This window comes from Pan paniscus, chromosome 2 (assembly GCF_029289425.2).
Source record: "Pan paniscus chromosome 2, NHGRI_mPanPan1-v2.0_pri, whole genome shotgun sequence".
Lineage (NCBI taxonomy): Eukaryota > Metazoa > Chordata > Mammalia > Primates > Hominidae > Pan > Pan paniscus.
In genome coordinates, this window is record NC_085926.1 from 165,615,781 (window position 1) to 165,628,258 (window position 12,478).

The 12,478-nt window shown below is 35.4% G+C and overlaps 1 protein-coding gene across 9 annotated transcripts in view; it reads right to left on the bottom strand.

Moving 5' to 3' along the window:
- PDCD10 (programmed cell death 10) overlaps nt 1–12,478 on the bottom strand; it is a 51,226-nt gene that overhangs the window by 31,844 nt on the left and 6,904 nt on the right. For 5 of the 9 annotated variants that reach the window (XM_034957695.2, XM_055110657.2, XM_034957696.3 and 2 more), the window contains 2 exons: nt 9,645–9,717; nt 4,311–4,522 (listed from right to left, as the gene is read on the bottom strand). In XM_034957695.2, coding sequence (XP_034813586.1) covers nt 4,311–4,406 — 96 coding nt within the window. In that variant the 5' untranslated portion in view covers nt 4,407–4,522; nt 9,645–9,717. The remainder of the gene's footprint in view (nt 1–4,310; nt 4,523–9,644; nt 9,718–12,478) is intronic. The other 4 variants (XM_003817691.4, XM_055110656.1, XM_055110655.2 and 1 more) reach the window with 1 other exon arrangement.

Below are 12,478 nucleotides of genomic sequence, written 5' to 3' on the forward strand. Positions count from 1 at the left end.
TAACAAATGCTGGTAAGGATATGGAGAAAGGAAAACCCTGGTATAGTGTTGGCTGGAATGTAAATTAGTACAACCACTATGGAGAACAGTTTGGAGGTTCCTCAAAAAACTAAAAACAGAGGTACCATATGATCCTCTGGTACCAGCAATCCCAATGCTGGGTATATAGCCAAAAGAAGGAAAATCAGTATGTAGAAGAGATTTCTACACTTCCATGTTTGCTGCAGCATTGTTCACAACAGCCAAGATTTTGATGCAACCTAAGTGTCCATCAACAGATGAATAGATAAAATGTGGTACACATACACAATGGAGAACTATTCGGCCATAAAAAGAATGAGATCCTGTCATCTGTAACAACATGGCTGGAACCAAGGTCATTATGTCAAGTGAAATAAGCCAGCTACAGATAGACAAACTTCAGAGGTTCTCATTTACTTGTGGAAGCTAGAAAATAAAATAATTGAACTCATGGAGATAGAGAGATGGATGGTTACCAAAGGCTGAGGAGGATAGTGGGGGTGGAGAGGAAGTGAGGATGGTTAATAGGTACTAAAACATAGGAATAACGAATAAGACCTACTATTGATAGCACAACAGGGTTACAATAGTCAACACTAAATTATACATTTTAAAATAACTAAAAGAGTATAATTGGATGGTTTGTTATATAAAGGATAAATACTTGAGGGGATGGATAACCCATTTACCACAATGTGATTATTATGCATTGCATGCCTGTTTCAAAGTATCTCACGTACTCCATAAATACATACACCTACTATGTGCCCACAAAAATTTTAAAAAATTTAAAAATAATAAAAATAAGATTTTATCTTCTTAAAAAAAAAGTAGGTAGGTAATGTTGGAGAGGTATTCCAGGTTTCATTTGCTAACTAGGAAAAATTAAGAGTTCCATATCTGCTAATAATTGGCAGAAATAGCTGATTCAGATGCTTCTGAATGGAAACATATTAATTACTTACACAGAAGCATACTTTTGTGTAATTTATTAGTAAACAAATATATAAACTTTTGGTGACGTAAAATTCACATTTAGTTGCAAAATTGTTTATTTTTCAAAACATAATATATATTGCTTGAGAAAACAATTCCTCTAAATGGTCTTAGGAAAAGAAAACACAAGCCTTATTTTTTCCTGGAATCAAGAACTGAATCACCATTCTCTCCTCCCCGATATACAAAGAATCACTACAAAGTAATAGTTATGTGAGAACCTGATATGACATGAAATGAGGTTTCCAGAAATCCATTATTCCATAATGCAATCAGGGGACCTATTTCACAGTACATTTACAACACATGCAATAAACTTGGACTCTGAACTCCGCAGCAGCTGATTAAACAAGAAGCCTACTTCTTCTCAGCTGTCCTGGCATAGCTTTATTAAGTCTAGCAAACATCGAACTTCCAGAATGCCATAAATAACTTTGGCTTGCAAGCTGTAGTAACAGTACTAAAATTTCCCCAGGTGTAAACATGTCCTACTAGCTAGAAATCCTTTAAAAGATGATTACTAGACTACCATTGTAGCTATCATGGATCTAACATTAAGGTGAGAAGGAGTAATCATTTTAACTCTTACAATACACTGTAGACAAGATTTAGTGAATCATTTAGCTTCAGAGTAAAACGGTCATCCTTACTATGGTACAATTTTGCAAATTAATTTGACAACCACTTTCACCTTTAAATCTGCACAGCACAGAAAAAGCCAAACTAAAATATAATTTCCCTATTAGATAGATAATTTCATAGGTAAACTATAGTTAAACACTAATGTTTAATTGATTAGGTATCTTATTTATATGTTATGTTAACAAACTAAAACACCAAATAATAATCCTAGTATTTCATTCTTTTTTAACCAAACACCTCATATTTGAAGGAACAATTATTTTACTCCACTCCCAATTCAAGCCCTAGATTTCATCTCTATATCAAAGAGGAAACCCTAATAAGTTACCATCCCTATTTCTAAAACCCTATACTTCTGAACATGCTTTTGAATACATGACAGAAATAATTTTTTTAAAAGCTTGACACCATGCTGTTAATGTTTGATCAGTAAATTCAATTTGAGAATTATGCAGGAAAAAGGCCACTGAAATTGTTAGAACAAAAACCTTTTCTAATTTCTCTTCATTCACTAGAGGATTAAACTGAAGCTATGCAATGTAAATTTCCCTCCATTCAAGTAAAGGCTCAAAATACCAGATAAAGAAAGAAAATTCTTCCAAACAACTTTGCCCAATAACTTATCAACTCAGAATATAGACATGAAAAGAAAGAGTGTCTCTGGGTGGAATTGTGATAATGGTTCCTGGAGTAACTGAGAAGGTCAAACTAAATTGTTACCAAGATAGGTTACTCACTAACTTGTAGGATCTGTCTCCTTATCAAATTTCTAGGGCAAGAATAATTTAAAAATTTACTTGCTTAAATATCTGTGTTTCCAAACAGATTCTTAAGAACATGCATGCAGCCTTTTTCACACCTCTAGACCCTAACAGAAGTATTCAGCAAACAAATGGCTGGCATTCAGTAAGTATTTACTAAACAGAACTGAAGCCACTTGCTTCTAACAGTAGCTCCTTGAAATGAATGGGTAAGTATCAGAACAAAAATGGTGAAATTAATTACTGGTGTTGGCTACAGCTGCCAAAGAGGGACATAACCAGACCTAAAAAGTGTCTCCAATGCTACCATGGTGGCAGTTTAACAGGAGGTTTTTCAAAAGATGCTTCTTCCTTGATAACACTCCTGAATTTCTCCAACCCCTTTGTGGCTAGGTTTCGTCATTAGAATTAAGTTCTTGACAAAAAAATTAAGTGGAAGTCTTGTGTAGGCCTTTCAAAAAGGCTACTTTAAGGAAGCAAACTCAGCTAGATGCAGGACCCCACTCTCTGCCCCACTTTTTCCCCTTCCAGGCAACAACTTAGGATGTGATGGGTGGCTCTTCAGCAGCTATCTTGTATGCTGAGGTGACCTTGATTGATAATGGAAGCCAAACACTAGGATGACAGAGCAGAAGATAAGAACTTGAGTTTCTCATACTGAGTCATAATAATACTAGCCCTGGACCACTTACCTTCAGAATCTTTTATGTGACAGAGAAATAAATTTTTATCCAAGCCACCATTTTGTCCATTCTTCTATGGTTGTCAAACCTAACATTACTTGAGAGACAGTGTTTGAAAATTTAAAATGTTGACTGCATTGGCAACTAAATCTGTGGCTTTCATGGCAACGAGTGTAAATGGATCACTCTCTACTGCCCCTAAGACTTAAGATTATAGAATACAACAACTGTAATCAAATCCAATAATGTGGAAAAAAATGGTTTTGAAATGCAGAATCTTACTTTAATGAAAGTATTTTACAAAGAGAGACGAAAATTCATCGGAAATGGTGAGAGCATATGGACTATAACAGTAACAATAAGGTTAATGGTACTAAAGGCAAATTAGATTAATAAAATAGCAAAAAATTATTAAAATTTTAAAAGGCTGAAGCCATTGAATTTGAAGTCTGGAGATCTTGATTTGATTTGTTATAGGTAATTTTAGGAAAATAATTTCACATATCAGGGCCTTAGTTCCCCATTATAGAAAAGGAATTAAATAATCTCTAAGAAAATTTCAGTTCCAGAATTCTCTACATACCTTAGCATGTTAATATTAATTTAAAAGAAAACCCCAAAATATATCAATATTAAGTCTAAGACAATTCTTCAAATTAAAAAGCAACTACATCTTCTCCAGATACAAAGCAATGATATCTTCCAAATATCGGTTTAAAAAGTTTTGTCACCACTGACAGTATCTAATTAAGATCTTTGTGTCTGCTATTCTGGCTACCTAGAATGGACTTATCTCCAACTCTTCAATTAACTCTATTTATCTCTTTTAGATCTCTTTCAGGTCTTAGGATATATGTCTCTTCTTGAGTGAGGCCTGTCCTGACCCCTAGAGTAGGTCCCACCTATTTTCTTTCTTAACATACTCTGCTTTTAAACTTCATAGTACTTCATCACCATTGTTCATTCATATAATTATTTGTGTTCTTTCATTAAATGTCTCTTTCCCATTATAGCATAATCTCTAGAGGGAAGAGGCATATCTGCTTGGCTTTGTTTTCACTATTTTTTGCCCTGATACAATGCCTAACGCACCGATAAGAGTTCATTCATGCTAGTATTTGTTATACAAAAGAACAAGCAGATGAATAAATAAAGCAGGAATTAAAGAATTGCAGAGTTCATGCAAGAACATGTTTACCCAACTCACCTCATTAAACACAGGATACATGACTGCATAGAGGGGCATAGAAACCATGGATGTGGTCTCAGCTTCATTCTTCATCTCTTCCATTGTCATCCTCATTCAAAAGCCAACTACAGTTGAAAAAGCAGTGCTAAAATGCAGAGGAATCTTCATTCACTGCAATATTTCTTCTCTTTTTTGGTGATAAAAGAATTGGACACAAAAAACACACTGATCTGGTGAAAGAGGAAGAAAGAACAGAGACTTACTATATTAAGGAGAAACGACAAATACCAATAATTTTCCTTTCCAAATTACAGAGTTCCTATCTTATGAAAAGCTATTTTTTAATATATTCTACTTGTGAAAGCAAACCTATTTGGCAAGAAACTTACCTTTTCCTCCAAAGACTCAACAACTGCCCTTTCCTAAAGTCCTTGGTTAGTACTACTTCACAAAGCAGTGATTTAAGATGCTGCTTAACCTGAACTCAGAGAGCTCTCTATGAAGCACCATGGAATAATGATGTATGTCATGCCACCATATACAATCTAAGAGAACATATGAATAAGACACATACTTATAATATTTATAGATAATATAAAATTATAATCAGGAAATGCATGATGTGTAAGTGTGTGCAGAAAACCAAATCGAAGAATCAATAAAGAAGAAAGAACTAGGGTGTTTTAACATTTTTATTAAAACCTTTTTGCTACTTGTTTATTGATTTTGTCACCTGAAAATAACACAAACATAACAAGCACCAAATATGTCAAACATAAAATTGAAAAAATTCTACCAAATGTGATCCACTTGGTAAAATACTTGCTACTTAATTGTGCCAGTGATACCTTTTGGTATTCAGAAGAACTACAGAAATTGTTGTCCAAATCTGACATAAAAACTGAGAAAGAAGAAAAACCCAGAGAGGCTGGTAGTTTGGATTAAAATCAAGAATTCAACAATAAAAGAAATTTTGCCTTGAGGTGTTAAGGAAATATGTGAGTTTTTAAAGAGAATACAACTATTTATTTCCTTTACTATGGTTTAAAAAAATGATCCTAATCATGAAGTGAATAACAGTAGTGACATACGTATATTAAACAAAAAGCCATTTTTTGATTAATTTCTACTACTTGTAAAGCATTTTCACAGTATAAAACATTTTGCACATGCATTTAGTCCTATAATAACCTGCTTTAAAAAACTGCAATTCTAATTTTACAAGTGTAAAGCAGGCTCAGAGATAATAAATAACTTGCCCAAGATCACACAGGTAGAGACCCAAGACTTGATCCCAAGACTCTGAATACAGATCTTATACTCTCACATACAAAACCAAATTTGAAGTGGAAATAAAGAACCCCACCTCATCTACTCAAGAAAAGTACCCAGAATTTATTATTCACTAAACATGTTTAGAGTATGTTTAACACTGCTAGGTATGAAATGCAGTTCCTAATCATTAAAAATTTATCTGTGCCAGAATGTGTAAGACCTAACAAGATTGAAAGATACAATCAAAGGCCTGCAGTGACGCTTCAAAAAGCTCCAATAACCTGTTCCATTGGAAAGTTGCTTAGTATTCCACCATATCGCTACCAGTGAAAGGGAACTCAACACCTACGGAAACTGTTTAGTCCCATTTTTGACAGTTCTAAACATCAAAGAGTTTTCCTGTTTCTCACCTGAAACCTACTCAATGACTTGACAGAACAAAAAGAGCAAAAGGCGAATTCCTGAATTTCATTCTATGGGGAAAAAGAATACCATTACCTGATTATGTAACTTATTTAAGTAGATGGCTTTGGTCACAGCATGATGGAGAGAATGGGGGAAGAATAACGACAAGGAAAACTTAAGAGACTTAGTATACCTATGTCAGAAATAAACAAGACCAAAATAATAAGCAAAAAGAAGTAGATAAATACCAATTGTGGCCCTGCTGTTCCTATTTGACTACTTAAGTCATTTGGTAATCTGCTTTTCCACTTCAAAATAAATTGGGAAAACTTCATAATAAAAAAAACCTGGGGAAAAGGAGGATGGCTAAAATGCAGTGGTATTAGTTAAAATGAAAAGGACAGAATGAATGCAGAATATAGACAGCAGCAGAAGGCATGGTATCATCAATGAAAAATCAAGTAAGAAATGGCAAAACAAAACCAAGAACAGACCTTGAAGAGCTCTCTCATTGTGTGACAGAAAAAAAATTATTTATTTAATAAATATTTCAATGGTCACAAAGAGGCACGGTATTAAATATAGAGCAGTGAACAAGACAAGACAGTCTCTGACCCCATTAAACGTGTTTTATAAAAGGAAAGTCAGAAAACGTACAACTGTGATGCGCACAAAAGGGAGAAGTCAGGCTGCTATATCGCTACAGGAGAACTGGACAAAACCAGCATCACGAAACAAGTTTCAAGAAGAAGGTAGCCAAAAGTTTTAAATGCTACTGAGTATGGAAAGTAACTTTTAAAAAACTATTTGCTTTCTTGATGAGGTTAAAGCGGTAGCCTTCAAAGAGCGGAGTACTTATATACTGGGGTGAGAAATCCCTGCAGGGGCTAAGAGAGTGAGCTGGTAAGTTTTCAAGAATCTCGGTATAAAGGAGGTGAAATACTTATGAGAAAAGTAAGCACAATGGAATTACTTTTGTGTTTCACTCTTTTGAACACATACGCATATAACTGCAGATGTACAGGCTGCCAGAGGTAAAGGGATAAGGTAAGTGGCCAGAGTCACTTTCAGAATTACTGCTGACATCTCTACCTACCTACACTCTATAAACCTACTCAAATACTTAATTTTTACCTTTTGTAAATACTGGCATTTAATATTTTTAAAACTCGTGTTTAATAAATAGTCTCTTCTCTAAAACTAACTTTACAGTACTTATTTGTCAACAAAAAGAACAGTATTTTGGCAACATCATGGGCTACATAAGTGGCTGGCCTATGGCATACATGCCATCTTTTAATACTGTTCTTATGAAAAATGCTCCAAAGAACCAATTTAAAACTGAACTTTTTAGAACACACATTAACAACTGGGGCTACTCAGTTTCAGTAGCATTTACATGAGATTAAAAATCAACAATTCCAATACGGCTTTTAAAATATTGAATTACTGTCAATTTCAACTTCGAGTTAAAATATGCCTTTGTCATTCCTTCCGCATGCTTCTTCATTTGAAATAGTTCAAGGGACAACCTGCAATTACCCCATGCAACAAAGAGCCTGCTATGGAAACAGCAAGGGTTGGCTGAGCTGAGTGAGGTCTGAGGCCCCCTTTGACAAGGTGCCTTCCTTTTAGGATGAGTGTGACCAAGTCCCGGCAGCTGGGTAGCACATTAACAAAATTTCAGCCCTCTAAGGTACACTATTTTCTGGAGTAGGTGCTGATTATGCACATACAGAAAACTGAAGATCACTGACTACAAAACACACATCTGAAATGGCCTTAAAAAGTTATTACATCCATTTCACTACCTACAGCAGAAACCGAAGTACAAAAAGGATGTAGTGACTTGCTCCTGGTCACAACATCTAGCTAATAATTAAATACATAATAAAAATTTAATGTTGGTATGATGACAACATAGCAAGAACTTTACGTCTCACATTTCAAATGTGCTGCTTTGCAGGGAAATTTTCAGTTCAAAGTAAGCTTTGTGTACTGTTAGCACCCATAAAATAAAAACCAAGAACCAGAAATGTTGATAAGAACCTAGACAAAAGGCATACTTTTAAACACACTTTTCTTCAAAAACACCCATTGTGATATCGGGATATCAACACAGAGTGTAAGCAATCTTCTCACTTATAATTTACCCCTCATTTTCTTGAATATTCAAAATAGCACTGCTAATTTTTAACAGAAGATAATCAGCTTTAAATATCTTCCTGAGCTGAAGATAATTATCACTTGCTTAGAGTAAGAAGCCCAAAAACATAGGTATTCGCCATTCCACTGCCAAACTCTTAAATCTTTGGTGTTTCTGCCCTCCCTAAGCAACTCGAGTCTGCTCATTTAAAGAGCTACACATGGGTATATCTCAGGGCTCAGAATCAGTATTTCCTGAAACTGCCTACTTTACTCCATCTGGGACTTGAGATAAGTCTAGAGCCAAAGCTATTTACTATCAAATGAAAGGAGTGGACCAACAGAAGCTCTTGGTACTGGTATAGGCACTTCTCAGTTAGAAAAACAGCTTTTTAAGTAATTCTACACTTAAAACGTTTGTAGGCAGGCAGGTCTTTTTGTCTTGTTTTTCTCTCTAGTAAAATCCAGTACTCAGCCCTCTTGGCCCTAAATTCTTATAATTCCTATAATTTTTCTCTCTAAAAAGGGAAAGATTGATTGATTGACTGATGTATGCTGGATCTCCAACAAAATGTGCATGAACATTCAGTTAAGAGAAGTGTGTTCATTCTAGCAGTGAGCAGAATCCTGTGTTTATGTTCCCATTTATAAGTGTGTTTCTTCTTCCCAATAGAGACATTACAGTCAGCATAGCAGGCACATAACAGACACTTAATGTTTGCTGAATGACCAAACTCATGAGTTGAGATGGGCAATTTATAAATTGAATCAGTCTTGCTAATACTTTCAAATAGCATGCCTAGCAAAATAAAAACAAACACAAAAATCAAATTAATTCTATTAACAAAGCCTGGACCCAGCCACATTATCACTGGAACCAAAATTCAGTGATAATAAGACTTCATTATTGTTATCAGCTATACTTTCCAAAGTAATCTAATAGGAATTTTTTTAAGACAAATTTTTCTTTAACCATCATATCATTAAAAATTATTTACAAATTCTAGTTAAGGAGGTCCTCCCCAAGAGTTGGTTAACCCAGGATTTCAATTAACTGACAATTCCTTGCTTTCTCTCAATAATATAACATAGAGAATCATACTCATCGGCTGGGCACAGTGGCTCATGCCTGTAATCCCAGCACTTTGGGAGGCCAAGGCAGGTGGATCACTTGAGGTCAGGAGTTCAAGACCAGCCTGGCTAATATGGTGAAACCCCATCTCTACTAAAAATACATAAATTAGCCGGATGTGGTGGTGGGCTTCTGTAGTCCCAGCTACTCAGGAGGCTGAGGCAAGGGAATTGCTTGAACCTGGAAGGCGGAAGTTGCAGTGAGCCAACATCGTGCCACTGCACTCCAGCCTGGGCAACAGAGCGAGACTCTGTCTCAAAAAAAAAAAAAAAAAAAAAAAAAATCACTCATCAAACTCTTAGAGAAAATGGATTTATACAAAGACTGTATAGATCGCAGTCTGGCCATTTAACAAAGCGGGGCGGGGTTAACATTTGCTGACACAGTTTACGTACCTTTTTAGGGCTTTCTCATGCCAAAATGCTGTTAGTCACTTCCAAACAAGAGACCAAGATTTAGAGGAGAAAGCTAGGAAAAAGGGAGGCAGAGGAATAGGGTAAGTCAGTGATCCTACTTAGAGTAAAATGAGCTTGATGTCTTAAGGATATACCTACATCTCTCTCCTTGACTTGCAAATTACATCTTCTATAATTCAATGTCTTCCATTTCCAGTTTTCTTAATAAAGTTAAGTGGAACCTAACCTCCCTGAACATACACTACTGTCAGTTTAGTACTTACAGAATTTTACACTTAGGGACATCTAGTAGCAATCTCTTGTTAATGGTAAGTGTATATAGCACTTTACCATTGTATTTATATATATATATATATATATATATATATGCTTTAAAAATATTAAATGGACAATTTGTGCAGAAAGATACAGGGAAAAAGCATAAGCATTTAAAGTCTCAAAGCATGGGCTCAAATTCTGGTCCTGTCATTTATAAACTATCTTTGTCTCTGAACAAGTCATTTCACCTCTCTATCCTTTGGTTTCTTCTTTAGTATGTCTGACAACTCTAGGGTACTTAGCAGCTCAAGCTTGTGGATCTTCAACTTGGTGCTGCTGAGACTTCCAGTTCATCTTAAAAGTTAACTGCACTATGTCAAGTGTATGCACTTACATATTTTGTAGAGTACTGTTTCTTTTTTTTTTTTTTTTTTGAGACAGAGTTTCCCTCTGTCACCCAGGCTGGAGTGCAGTGGCGTACCTCCGCCCAGGTTCAAGGGATTCTCCTTCCTCAGCCTCCCGAGTAGCTGAGATTAAAGGCACCTGCCACCACGCCTGGCTATTTTGTATTTTTAGTAGAGATGGGTGTTTCACCATGTTGGTCAGTTTGGTTTCAAACTCCTGACCTCAGGTGATCCACCCGCCTCAGCCTCCCAAAGTGCTGGGATTACAGGCGTGAGCCACTGTGCCTGGCCAGAGTACTGTTTCTTAATACAGAAATTTATAAAATGGGTAAGAAGTAACTTTTTCTACACATAGACAGACAGTATACAGCAGGAGATAGTGCTCAGTTTGGAAGGAAAAAAACCTCAGTTTGAATTTTTGCTCAGCTGGATGCTATCATTTCAGTTTTGTAAATCTCTATTTCTAAACTAGTGATAAACACAAATACTGAAGTACTCACTTCCCCAGACTGAGAGTACTAAATGCATATAAAATACTTACTACAGTGGCTAACACATAATAACCATTCTATTCATATTGTTATTAATATTTTAGCCAAAATTCTAGGAACCTGACATGGAATCGATTGCAACTAGGGTGAGGCAAACCAGATGCCTAGAACACAAAATTTTGCTCTGATTTGCATGACTTGGAGAGTTAGTGCTTCTTCAAAGTTTGTACCCTAGGCACATCTCTTGCCTCACCCTAGTCCTGCCCCTGCATAACATACACAATGAGAGTCAAACACTGATACCACAATGTCATAAAGGCCACCTACATAGCATATTTTCAAAACCTTTTATCTCCCATTTGCCAAAATGGATGCATAAATACACTTAGTTTTACCTTACATAAAAGAATTTGGCCATCAGGTGCATTTTAAAACTTTTTGCCAAACCAATGTTAAAATTACTTTTTCTAAATGTACATAGATAAACTTAACAAAGGAAACCATGGCCCAGAAGCAGGCTGGGTAGCAGGCTGGGTTGCAGACTGAAATCAAGATGTGATCAAAGCCCTTGAAATAATTCATAAAAGGTTTATAATCTGTACAAGATAATCAAAAATTGACAACAAAATCAAAGAGCTCATTACCTCAGAATTAGCTGATGGGAAATGGAAACAGTAACAAAATAGTAACAATTGGCTCCTACCATATTTCAAAGCAACTTCTTCAGGGGGAAAAACATACATCTCTTTAGTTGTGACAATCCTCATTTTTTTTTTTCCTATGTCTAAATTTTTGGTAAATTCTGATCTGAGTAAAATTTAAATGAAAACACTTGTTGGAAGACAGGAAACAAATCTGTCCCCTTGAATATGTTCATCTTTTGCCCATAAAGTTCTCAACCTAATGGTTCATGAATAATGCCTAGTTGAATAGTTGTTTGGTGTTTAATTAAGGTACATGTCTATTTTCCTTTTTATTAGTATTATTCCTTGTCTTAGTTTCTCCAATACGATGTTAATTAAAGCTTTCCTTTAAAATCCCTTAGAAATTCAACTAAACTTAATTCCTCAGAGTGTTAGGTCCTCTCTGCTTAAAGGTACAATTAAAGGAATCTGTACCACCCTGATCAGAGCTACTTGCTTTGTATCACTTTTAATCTTAGATACCTAGAATTTAACTTAATGACTCCTAATGGCTTAACATCCTCTAAAACATGCAACAGGTACTTTCATTACTTTACACAATTTCTTTGCACCAAAAACACTGCCACAGGGCACTCAAATGTTGATAGAAACTATTAGCCCCAGACAATAAATAGCCTCTGCCTTATTTAACATTAGGTGCTAATGAGGCCAAGGTTCTATCTTGATGATGACATTTAACTTTACCTTTAGCTCCCAATTGATCTCAAATACAAATACTATTTCTTACAAGAAGAAATTAGGGCTAGGATAGTATCTGTTTTTACTGCATCTACTGTTCCTCCTGTAACCTTCACTTCACAAAAGTGTGATTTATTTTTTAAGGAAGCATACCAAAAATAAGGTAGAACCTTGGAAATCTCTCAAATTTTGACAGTACTGCATAAATACCGATTTTAATATGGATAAAGACATAGAGAAAGATGTGCAGTTCTCAATTAAAAAAAAAAAAAAGGATT